At 44.8% G+C, this 13243-nt stretch overlaps 1 protein-coding gene across 1 annotated transcript in view; it reads left to right on the top strand.

Moving 5' to 3' along the window:
- The window catches only part of LOC138582719 (rho GTPase-activating protein 7-like), a 142835-nt gene that overhangs the window by 41430 nt on the left and 88162 nt on the right, over nucleotides 1-13243 (top strand). The window contains exons 2-3 of the mRNA XM_069654298.1: nucleotides 7326-7397; nucleotides 11576-11657. Of these exons, the coding sequence (XP_069510399.1) occupies nucleotides 7326-7397; nucleotides 11576-11657 (154 nt within the window). The remainder of the gene's footprint in view (nucleotides 1-7325; nucleotides 7398-11575; nucleotides 11658-13243) is intronic.

Here is a 13243-nt window from a genome sequence, read left to right as displayed (position 1 = left end):
AATGGCAGCATTTTCTGTCTCTGTATGTTCTATGCGATATTTTCATGGACAACCTCCCTGGCAGGCAGCTAGGATCCACCAACACTTGGCCTACAATGGAATGAGCCACACAAGCACAATTGTTTCACCAGGTAATAACATTCATAAACCATTCATAAACCGAAGTAAACAAGAAGTAAGCGTGTTAATTTCTGGGCTTGCTTGGGTTATCATTCTCCCTATAGCTTTCTTATTACTACTGAATTAATTATTTTGGAGGTAACGACAGAGCATGAGAATGACCAGTGGAAATGGAAGCATCCTGGCAATCTTTTCTTCTGCTGGCCTATGACTATGGCCAATGTTTTTAATGTGCACAGTAACCAGCTTCCCCATTGGACATGTTTCCAGACACTTGCTTCGTTTGATTTACTTTTATGCTATTGGAGTTTCCATATCTAGTTTTCAGATAAAAAGCAAGAGCAAAACGTAGAAAGGAAAGTAGCTACCAAAATGCATCAATGGAAAAATGCACACAAAAAAAAACATTATATGGGGAAACTGAAATTGGTGTTCAAGATATTTCATTAACTTATTGTGTTTACATTGAGCTGGCGTGAAGTACGTTATGAAAGCAATAGAGTAAAATTATGACATTTTCTCCATCTCAGGCTAAAAACCAAACCGTTAGCTGCACCCAGAAGGGGCAACATCTTGCCAATGTTTCTGCATATAAATACTTAAGTATTCATGTACAAAGCGACCTGAGATGTGAAACACACTGGCAAAGCAACAAAGGTCAAATGCAACAGAGCAGTTGGAACTATTCGTCAATTCATTGGCCAACAATGGGGGATATCCACCATGATAATTCTGTTACTATACCAAACTAAAATTACTTCAATCCTTTTTTATGGTATCGCGATGTGGGGACACAAATATGGAACAGAAATTAAGCGGTAGGAAGTATTAATACTGAGTACGTTGACTTTTCTACCACAGTCACTCCCAATTGAGTGTTTGTGTTTAGAATTCGATCTTACTGGCGTATTGGCTGACTTTACTGTGAAGACGGATATGTTTTGGGGCAATCTATTTAAACTGGGGAATAATACCATGATGGCAACATTTCTTGAAGCATTTTGTGAAATTGATAATTGTGAGACAATGGGGACTCCTGGCCTGTTGATTTCCATGCACTCAAAATGGAAAGTGGGATGCTGTGGTAGAACAACAAATGGAGTGGCGTATAAGATTAAGTCTTGTTTAAAATCTAAACTCCAGGCATTTGGAAAAGAACAACGTTTGTGAACCTGTATTCTGGGAGTACATCATTGATCGATCATCTAAACCCACGTACTTAACTGTGTATTCAAACAGTGCTGTTGCTAGGCAGTATATGAGATTAAAATATAACATTAGCAACGCCTTGATTACTCAAGGGACACGATCTGGAATACCACAGAACTCTAGATTTTGTTGATTATGTGGTACTGATGGTATTGAAACTATTGAACACCTATTAACATCTTGTGAGAGTCTCCAGATGTTACGATGTAGTTATTTAAAATCTTAGTGGTTTTAATTGTAAGAACAGCTTTTTAATATGGACTGCATTTATTAACGGTTGTGATCATAACTTGATTTTTTACCTGCTAATATTTTATTGTAAGTGTGCTGAGATTACTGACCTACAAGCCTTCTAAAGTAATCTTTCCCGTTATCATCGCGAAACAGTGAATGACTTGGCGTGGCTTGTTACATTTTATTATTTTCGTTCAGTCTTAGTTTTAAAATATGTCACGTTTCATACTGTACACAATGTTATTTCACAATGTGACGTCAGAGTTAAATTCCTTCTGGTGCTTTTATAGTGATGATCTCAGTGTATACTAGACCGCAACCGTGACTTATCACACTTGTTGCAAATGTGTTTGTACTTTTAATGTTGCATATACAATGCCACTCGGCTGAATGTAGCTTAATAAATTAATCAAGAATATGAGCGTTAGTCAGTAAAAACCTTTTATGACTGAGACAGCAATCGTAAGATTTTCTGATAATGCCTTGTGAATCGCCTGAACTTTTGGAGTGAAGGTTCCCACCTGATCGGTTGCTTCTGCCTGCTTTGCAGGCTGAATGTCTGTTGGAAGCCAGATGTGTCCAGCTATTTCTGGAGGATGTGTTCTTTCACACAGACTACGATTGATTTTGTTCACTGCCTGTTTTATTCTGTTCGGCAGATGTCTTCCCTAATCTCAGATTTCTGGGCGAGATGCTGGAAGGGCTCTGAATCCATAGATGTTTTGGGCCCTTGCATCAATACCTGTTTTGCTTTATTCAAAGGGCTTCCAACTGGATTCTCTGCTCCACTGGCCGGGAAACTCACTGCAACAGCGCTTTCGCATTGGATGGGTGCGGTTTCCCCGTTACAGTGCTGTTACTGGCCACTGGGCCACTTGATTCGATTCACCAACGACTGACGTCTACGTACAGAATCCGCAATCTGCCTTGTGACTTGCAGTCTAACGCTCCTTGTGGAAATCCACACAGCACTTGCAGTACTAACAGTATTTGGCATATGAAAGTTTCACTCTGCATGAATGGCCTGTGGGTGACACGCACCATTTTACAAAACGCACTGGTATTTCGCAATGTTCATTACTTTGATTGGCACCTCCCACCTGCCTGTATTAATGCCAAATAAGAAGGTTTGGTTGCCCCTTTCCCCGCACATTTAGTATTTCTTCATGCGGGCAGGGCATTCTGAAATGTCCACTTCTAGTTACAACCTATGCCCCTGGTGTCTCTGAGCCCCTTCCATTTTAAAAATGGAAAATTCCTGTTTGCGACCATTGTTTGGTTGCTTGTCTTTTTTGTTATTTAAAATGCTCTGCTGCGTCAAGGTTTTGTGAGCTGTCAGAGATTTTAATGTTTGGTGCAGGTTGTGTGGCACTGATAGGTTGGGTCATGCTACTCCATACAGTTTGTGCACCTGCAGTCTCTGGAGGATAGCTCAGGGGAGCACCACAGGTTCGATCCCAGGGTCCGCGCTTAGAAACCTCTGGGTATTAAGCGCATTATAAATAACCTATCATATCTTTTTGGAACTGCTGCAGATCCTACCAGGGACTTGAAATTGGACAAAGTAGTGGTTGGTCCATGTTCAGTGTTGACCCATCTGCTGTTTATAATGTTTGTGATAGGTTGTGCGCAGTACCTGATGCCAGCGTACCACCCTCACCCCACTCCCACTGGCATCCTGGTAGGTGAAAGTTGTCTTTTAGGCCTTGTGAGTTGAATTCTTCCATGAGTAATGATTGGCTGTTACTGGTGTGGAGAGCTAAAGTGGTTCCATTACTGCAGTGGTGATCACGTGATGAGCTCGGCTGACCTTTCAATAACCATCCGCTGATGCGGCGGCGGGACATGTAGGGCGTGAAGGCGAGGCGAGAGACACTTTGGGGCCGAGGAGCGCGAGCCGGAAGGCATCTCGCCTGCAGTGAGTTCGGGTGCAGCGCGCTGGACAGTGTGAAGGCTCTTGGCACTGTTTCTGATTCCTTCATTTTTGGCGGGGCGTGATCTTTCCAGAGACTGAGCTATGTTTACATTTTTGAGGCATCTGGCGGGCGCGCTGTAATTCTGCGCAGCTCTCCTCCGACCCCGCTCCTGTGGGAACGTTAACGTGTTGTCCGCCGAGGTTTATTAATTGCTTTCCAATGAGCAGTTAATTCCGGACATCTGCGGCCTGCTGTGACATGGGCGAGTGAGTTGCCAACTCTGAGGGATGGTTGGCCAGGAGAGCGCTATTGGAAGGGCCCCGCAATGGCTAACATGTCGCAGAGCGGCCGCTAAATCATGACAGGCGTGGGCCTGGATCCGCTGCTTCTCGATTAATCTGCGGGCTCTGGTTAGTTTCTGCCTGTCCTCCCCTGCAGGGTCCTTCGCCTTCTTCCCGCCAGGGCCGGGTCCCACAGTGCGTTCTCATGTGCGCATGCCTCGTGTGGGAGGGGCGCGCCGCAGCAGCAGGGGATTGCCAGGCCCAGCTGCAAAGACCTCTTACAAAAAGCTGCCTCGCCTCGCTGCATGGGAAGTGCGCCCTGGACTCTCTGCCTTAAAGAATTCTAGATGGTCCCATGGCTTCTGAGAAACTCGCTAGTCTTTCTATCTCTACCTAGTGTATGTATGTAGTCCTACCCTTCCAATGGGAACAGAAAAACGACAACTACCGGCATGCCAAGAAAAACAAGCACTGTGAAAACTCTGATGTTCATTGAAAAACTGTCACTGTCATCAAACACCAGAAAGTGCTTTCTTTAACTCAGGGTTCGAGTGCAGCCCAGATATATATATATATATATATATATAAATATATATATAATTTTTTTTTTTTTTTTTTTTTTAAAGGGTGTATAAATATTGATATCACCATTGATGCCACAGTTGAAACTCTGTGGGTCTGATTCACAGAGCATTTTTCAATGGGAGTTCCCCATTATAAAAGGCTTCTGTGAATCAGGGCCTGTAAATTGAAGACGGGGGTGCTCCTCAACGTATTGCCAATCATTTATCAACCTTACACAGTCAACAGACCAAGAGGGCTCCGCATGCGTTTGAACCTGTGACTTTCTGTTTGCAGGTTTTGCAGTTGTGCATAAACCCACGGAGCTCTTAAAGGGGGGTTGTCCCCAGACGCTTTAGCTATTTCTCGGCTGCACCAGTTGTCGAATGGTACGAAAACAAGTAGTGGAACTATGTTCCCTGCTGGCCTCTCCATGCACCCCACAAATCCCATCGCCACGCCCCCTCCCACGCGCAATCCAAACCCCCAAACAAATGCGCCGCTGTTTAAGGGAACGTTCAGTGCCGCGCACTGAAGTGCAAGTTTCAACTTCTTCCTACACACTTATTTTAAAATTAAACCATTCCAGAACGTTTTCTTTTTCAAATAAAAGTATAGGAACAGTAAAAGTTAAAAAAAAAAATAAGTAGAGGAGCATCGCTCCCAGCAGCTCCCGCTTTCTTTGACCACTGGGCTGCACCATATGTGAGTGTCAGAAGCATGGGCATCGGGTACATTGGGGCAATGGGACAACTGCTCTTTAGTAACAGGGCAGGGAAGTCGCTATGACTTTGTGGAGATTCTGAATTCTTGGGTGATGTCAAATGCTGGAACCAAGCAGATGGATTTATTCCAAAGGCTTTTTTGGGTGTGTGTCTAAGTCTTGAACTTAGTAAGATGATCGAGAGAGTTTATGGACATATGTGTTGTCCAATGTAAGGGGTACATTAATCAAACATTCTTAGCTTTTTGGCTCTTATGTTGCATTCTGGTACTTGTAGTCAGTTATTTAGAATGCAAAATGGAAAGAGCAAAAATGGCAGGATTGACCTTAAAACAGCTTTAGAACTATTGTCCTACATTTCTTTAATAAACAAGAGTATTTATGAAGTTGGAATTTTATGGGAGGAAAGTGGGTAGTGGTTTGCCCGCGTTATTAGCTTTGGTGGGCTGTAGGGTTTTCATATTGAGCAGATACTGTGCATGTAGACATGTCGATGACTGCTCTGCGGCTGAAGGTAAAACCTTTACCTCTTCTAACCACCGGGGCTCTTCCCAGGGGCCGGGTGCACATGTATGCAGATCTCCAGAAGGCCTCTGCAACCTGTTCATGTGTGCCAGAATGCTGGCGGGGCCGCCTCTGCGCTTTCTTGATACTAACACCTGCTGTGCTACAAACCAATGTACCAGTGTGCTCCTGTAGACACCCTGAACACGAATCACACGCTTTAACAGCCAAGCGTTTTCAACTTTTTGCTGCAAATCAAGATACCTTTGTACAATTGGGGTTAAGCATTCATTATGTGCACAATACATTTTTTTCCCCATTTACCAAAAATCAAAAGCCGGCCGGTACCCATGGTAAGAAGTGTTTCTGTACTTTGCATGGGTGAGCATAAAAGTAGCCAACCCCATTGCCATGCCGGCTAGGGCCAGCCCGTGTGATGCCATGCGTGACTTGCATTGGGTAAGTTACCGAGCCTGCATGCCAGAGGAGGACTCAGCAGTTTGGTGCAATGCATGGTAGCCAGACCCTTCACTCCTTTTACATTTACTGGGGATGAATGTTCTCAGGGGGTAGCTGTTGTTTCTGAACATACACTAAGTTGCAGTGTTCAAGGTCATGTGATACTTTTGTGAATATGAATTCTATTTTGGGGTCACAAAGGTCCCTCTAGGGCCACCAACGTCATTTAGGGGTCACAACTGCGACCCCTTAGGTCTCCACCCTTGCTACCCCTAAAAAAACACCTTTAAAAAAATAAATAAATAAACAATGGAGGGTGCTGGGCTTAGACCAGCAACATGTGGCTCTTTGTTTCTGGAGTGGCTGGTTTTCTGATAGCTAAAGCAAGTAAGATAGGTCAGTGGGTTGAGCGCTCACTGCTGCAATGTGTGTGTGATCTGCTTGCAGGTTCGACTCCCGGCAAGGTCAACTTAGCCTTTCATGCTGCTGAGGTTGATAAGTGAGTACCAACACAGGTTGGGTGATATTGTATGTATATTTGTTCTATAAAAAGTGCTATATAATAACACCATTATTGTTTGGCCTTGGACGTCTGCATGCATTCACAGTAATTTGGTAATATTGGCCTATACGCACTGATGTTAACGATACATATGGTGATCCATTCTTGTATGAAATGTACATCACTTTACAGTGATATTGTAACCATATTTGTATACTTAGAAACAATGATATGTGATGCCACTTCCTGTTTTGTCAAGGGGTGAATGGTCGTGTTCCCTCGCTTCCCATTAAGTCACTTCGGGGTGGGGTAAATGACATCACTTCCTGTGGTGTCATCAGAGGTCAAGGGTCGTGTGATGTCACTTCCACTACCCCTGGCATTTTGGTGAAATGACGTCCCTGTCTAGGCAGGGATAGTCTGTTCTATAGCTGGCAGCCTGACGGGGCATTGAGTCACTGGGCCTCATTGAGAAAGATCTACGAGAGCAGCGGTGGCGACCCTTTGGCCTCCCACCACTGCTCCCACACATCTCACCATGCCGATTCTGTGGCGGACCTGCGAGTTGAGGCAGTCAGCTCCTCCAAGTGTCAAACCCTTTAAGTTTTACAAGACATAAATAGAAATCACCTGGCCTATAGAAATACCTGTATGTTTTGGTACCATGCCTTAGCTATTTCAATGCTTCCAAACTAACTCTGCATGATTGTGCGATGCGATAGACAGAAATACTTTCATTACTAATTAATTATTTGTTGTCTTAAGGTTTTGTCAGTCACAGTAAATAATCATTTTATCTGTCTTCTCTTTACTAGAAATTGAAGCCAAGGAAGCCTGTGACTGGCTCAGAGCGGCTGGATTCCCACAATATGCTCAGCTGTTTGAAGGTATGTGGCAGGTTGACAGTTGTGGGGAATATAATCCATAGGACTTCTGTGCATAAATATCTTGTTCAAGTTGACCATCCATGTGTTTTGTGGTGGGTGTTTTGGGTCTGGCTAGAGAAAGCGTAAGCTCCCTGACAGACTGTGGCAGTGGATATTAGAGGGATTCTGGTCTGTGACAGCTGCTCTGTGTTGATGAACAACTGCATCATGGTGAAAGCTCTGTTATGTGGCAGCCCTTTTTTATAATCAAGTGGAAGTGTTTAAGTTGGGCAGAGATGTGATGATGTTGCTTTGAAGCGCTTCTTTGTTTGAATGCTGCTCCTTGCATTGATGTATTCTCCACCGTTGTGCTGCATTACATTGTGTTTCATGTTTTCATGGTTACTGTGTCTTAATCGTGGACATTTTTGCCATGGCTATTTTACCGACAAATATGTTTTGTGTGTTTGTGTGGGGATTTTGGGGGGGTGGTGATGGTGGGTTGGATGGGGGTTTAGGAGGCACCCCCATTAATTATTATTTTTTTTAAACGGCAGCAGTGTAAATACCACAGTGAAAATAGTCGCAGTAAAAATTGCTGCGATTAAAACACCGGAAACATGTGCTCATTGTTGTTATTACAAATGTCCATGGATGTAATGGTTTATGTGGTTAATGAACGTGGCCCTGATGAATCGGGAGCCGTGAATATGAAACCTTGAGTCTCCCAATCCTTTAATGGCGCCAGCAAGCATTGGCAAAGGCATTAGGTCTTACTTTGCAAATATAGATTTTATTTTCTGCAAATCCAAATGCAGCAGTGCTTTTTTTTTTTTTTTTTTTTAATAAAGCCACTACAGGAAAATAAATCTTACCCACTACGTTTGCAGCATTAGATCTATTGGCGTTGTCAATGCCTGTTTTACTTTGGCTTCTCAGAACTACCCTAATGAGCCGATTTAAGAATGAACTACATGTGATGCATTTTTTCCACCCTGCATCACATACATTGCAGTTTGCCAAATATCCACAATCTTTTAAGAACCATGTCATATCACAAAAAGTGATCAATTGTATAAAAAAAACATTCATACACAATAAAATTATAATATTTAGTCATCTCAATTATGTCTGGACCAGTTGATGCAGAACTTGTTTAGTCAAGAACCACTTGCTTTAATTCAAAAACGTCCAAGTGTTGTTAAGTGTCTCCATCACACAACACCAAACAGAAACTCTAGAAGTCTGCCTTTGACTTGGTCTCTCATGCGAGCAGATCAACAGCTCTGTGGCATAATCAAAAGTCACTGGATGACCTCATAGCAAAGACTCCTGCTGAGCATAAGGAGACTCTGATGAACGGTACATGCTAAGAGCCAGAAAGGGGTCTCTCGCAGTGGATAGCTGTGAAAAAAATGAGGGTGCCAATGGAAGAAGCCACTGGAGACCCCTCGAGGGATTCACTGATGTCAGAAACTAAAGCTGTAAGCAGTGGTAGTAAGACAAAACCCCTGGGGTAATAAGGAGGGGGAGAAGACGATCACCAAGCAAGAGAGGGAGTCTCCTTGCAGTACAATAACCTCAAAAAGAGTAGAACACATTGGTGCGTGGCAACCCAGGAAGGAGCATCTGGGACCATGGCATTGCTGTAGACATGAGAGATTCAGAGAACCCAAGGGCGGAGGGTAAGAATGGAGGGAGAAGTCCAAGTAAGCAAGGAGGAGTCCCTGCCAAACAAATTAAAGTACTGTGCGAGAGAGACGCTCCGTGCTGGACAGTGGACTCGGCGTTGATAGTTCATTGTGCCGCCAACGATTGGGCTGAACCATGGATCCTGCTGTGTCAGTTTCTGGGTGATCAACCTCTGAAATAAATCACTGTGTGAAAGACAGTCCTGGCGCTGCATTCTGGAACATGGCGTGCAGGTTCCCGAGTACACAACCACCAAAACTGAGCACTTCGTGAGAGAGAAACCTTGCATTGCATCCTGGAACCTTGAGTGAATCTTCCCAAGAGTGCAACAATCAAAAATGAATATTGTGAGAGAGAAAGAGCATTGCAAAGCATCCTCGATACAGAAGGGAAGGTTCCCAGGTGTTCAATATCATAAAGGGATAATTGTGAAAGAGCGTCAACCCTTGAGCTGCATCATGGGGCGTAGAGGTGAGGAGCCAAAGTGCACAACCACCAAAACCGAGCATTGTAAGAACGCAAGAATCAATGTACTGCATCATGGAACCTGGAATGAAGGTTGTGAGGAGTGTAATAGACAAAGGTGAACATTTTAAGAGCGGGAGAATCCTTGCACTGCATCATAGATCCAGGAATAGAGGTTCCCAGCATGCAACAGCCAAAATGTAACATTGTGAGATAGACGCACTGCATCATGGAACCTGGAATGGAGGCTCCCAAGCATAGAACACACAGAACAGAACATTGTGAGAAATAGAAAACATTTGCAGTGCATCATGGAACCTGGAATGAAGGTTGTGAGGAGTGTTATAGACAAAGGTGAACATTTTAAGAGCGGGAGAATCCTTGCACTGCATCATGGATCCAGGAATAGAGGTTCCCAGCATGCAACAGCCAAAATGTAACATTGTGAGATAGACGCACTGCATCATGGGACCTGGAATGGAGGATCCCAAGCATAGAACAGGCAAAACAGAACATTGCGAGAAAGAGAGAGACTCATTGAATTGCATCATGGAACCTAAAATAAAGGTTCCCAAGCATGCACCATCCAAAAGAGAGCATTGTGAGAAAGCGATAATCTTTGCACTGCATCATGGAACTTGGAATGGAGGTCCCGAAAACATGCAACATCCAAAACTGAACATTGTGAGAAAGAGACAACCTTTGCACTGCATCATGGAACCTGAAATGAAGGTTCCCAACCATGCAACAGCCAACACGGAACATTGTGAGAAAGAGAGAATATTTCAACTCATCATGGAATGGGGAATGGAGGTCTCCAAGCATGCAACGTCCAAAACAGAACATTGTGAGAAAGGGACAAACTTTGCACTGCATTATGGGACCTGGAATGAATGTTCCCAAGCATGCAAAAGCCAAAACAGAACATTGTGAGAAAGAGAACATTTCCACTGCATCATGGAAGCTGGATTGAAGGTTTCCCAGCATGCAACATCCACAACTGAACATTGTGAGAAAGAGAGAACCGTTCCACTAGACCGTGGAATCCGGAATGAAGGTTCTGAGGCATAAAATAGCCAAAGGTGAACATCTTAAGAAAGGCAGAATCCTTGTACTGCATCATGGAAGCAGAAATGGAGGTTTCCCAGCATGCAACAGCCAAAACTGAACATTGTGCGAAAGAGACTGGTGCTGAAGGGTCCTAAGCAAGCCACGACACATATAGCAGTGGCTGAAAACATCCAACCCTGGTACATACATATAATGGACATTCCTATCCATACAGGTCTTTCTAAATGAACATGATATGACTAACTACCTTATTTGGGCAAATATGCCAGACCAGGTTGTGATCGGTTTCCTTACGAGGCGTACATGGTGTCGATTTATGTGCTCCTGCATGGTTACTTTTTTAGTTGAACTGCTCATAATGCCTTCCGTAATAGTCCTAAACATTACATTTATTTTCGGTGTGCTCTCCAATAATACTTTCGAAAAATATCACCTACTGGACAACAGTTTTCGTTGTTATGATGGCTACAACTCCTGGACAAACCTTCGCTGAGCATTCCACGCACCTATAGTCAGCAGCAGGCCATGTGGGCCCATTGAAGAAAGACTATTAAGGCAACACAGGTTACTATGGCAACAGCAAAACTCCCGGCTCACCTTCCAGTGGCGCCCCAGCTGCCTGATGAATGCCCACCCCTACCGCCCACTCACAGCATAGCTACTTGTGCTTGGGGCGCACTCTGTAAATACACCCAAATACCACTTCCCGTAGCTCGAAATGTAGCTGTGTTGTCTTTTCTAACACACAACCCGCACATGAGGCCATCTGCAATGCGGTCCTTCCCATAAGGAAGCCACGTGGGGTCGTGGAATGGAAAGGGGGGAGGGTGGACGGATGGGGGTTGGGGGGTTGCATGGGGAGACAGAGGGCTGCACCTGGCTATAATGGTGTCCCTGAGAATATAGAAACGCAGGGTCTATTCTGGTATAACTCCTATCCTAAACGATGCATGTCATGTCTCGCCTTGCAGATCAGCAGTTCCCCGTAGACATCGACACAGTGAAACATGACCACGAATTTCTGGACCGGGATGCGTTCGAGTCCCTCTGCAGGTAAGCACTGCACGTGCAGAGCGACGTGGCCCCTTGTTCTGCCGGCCTTCTGTTACCCACATTTTATACTGTATCTATCTCCATTGGCAATCTAGTCCACACCGCTGTGCCGTATCCATGATTTCAACAGTATGTGTGTACGCATTAAAGACGTACGACCCTGGCGAGAGCTGGTACACACGTCAGCGAAGAGGAAATAAGTCATTTCATTTTATATTCGTTTTGCAGGACTGCCACCATGCCAACATCTCCAAATGACATACTGGCACAATTTTATTGGAGAAAGGTATACTTTATTTTTGTAAAGGAATTTGATCCGGCAGGAGGGGCGCTTTAAAACAAGGGTGATAGATGTACACTTTTAATCCCTACATGCATGAACACTTTAATCCTGCAAGCTCCGCCCTTGGAGCCTAATGCTGTACCCCCAGAGTCTCCCAGCGCATAGCCCCCTATTACTCACTATAGCTCTAGGGAGAGAGCCTTGTAATGGGGAGGGACTGTCTATGGACTCAGTTGGGGGACGAGGGAGGGAAATACCTGCCTTGAACCTTTCTGTTCTGCCCTCCCCACCCTTTGCACCCGAACCGAGCAGTGGAAGCCCCAAGTTATGGGCAGACACTGTTTCTTTTAACTGTCGCCCCCCACCCCATCGCCTATATCCACTCCGCTTCATGCTTTCCATTTCTCCTCTCCCCCCCCAGGGATTTGAAGCAGCCTTAAGATTCTATTAAGCGCTATACAAGAATCCTATGTATACATACACTTAATAAACCATTGGTTGTCTCCTATAATGCCCTCCACCCCCACCCCCAGACTCCTTATCTTTCTTCCCCTGCTACCCTCGCCAGTCAGTTTATCCACCACACACCGATTGATGGGTAAAATGGTTTAACTAAGATTAGTCTACTGTGCACCACCTATATACCCTTGTCATATCTTGAAAACAATCCCTGCCACATATGCATGGTGCCTTGAAAGCAAGGGCCTCCGCTGGCACAACATACTGTTTAGCATACTCCCACACTCTCAAATATCGTTCTGCAAATGGCACACTATATCCCAAAAATGCACGTATTCCCTTGTTTCAAAATTGTGGTGACTTGGCACCAAGCCATAACAGAAGTACTTCTCGAAAATAGAACAAGGAACTCGTGGACATATTTCCTGATTCGCCCCAATAACTGGCTGCTATTGATAGTTGTATCATTTCCAGTCATTGGCCCTCATTATGGGAGACCCGGTCAGGAAAAAATACCGGGAATATTGCCAGTACTACCGGCTCTGGAATTTCTTCTGGACCGGTTCACTCCGAGTCTGCCGGTAGAGGCAGTGAACTCCCGGCAGGCCTGACCTGCTGGGAGTTCATGCCCCACCGGCAGAGAATTGCCCCTATCACCGGCATTGGTACTAGCGGTGCCGGTGATAGGGGCAGCACATTCCCTGGAGTCCTATCAGACTTCATGGAATGGGAATTTACCGCTGTTGCTGGCACCCGTAATATCCCAGTAACACCGGGATATCTGACACGGGCACCGGCAAGGCGAATTTGCAAACTCGTAATGAGGGCCATTGTCCCAAATGTG

This window comes from Ambystoma mexicanum, chromosome 3q (genome assembly GCF_040938575.1).
Source record: "Ambystoma mexicanum isolate Mex_15411 chromosome 3q, UKY_AmexF1_1, whole genome shotgun sequence".
Classification (NCBI taxonomy): domain Eukaryota; kingdom Metazoa; phylum Chordata; class Amphibia; order Caudata; family Ambystomatidae; genus Ambystoma; species Ambystoma mexicanum.
This window is presented reverse-complemented; position numbering and strand designations above follow the sequence as displayed.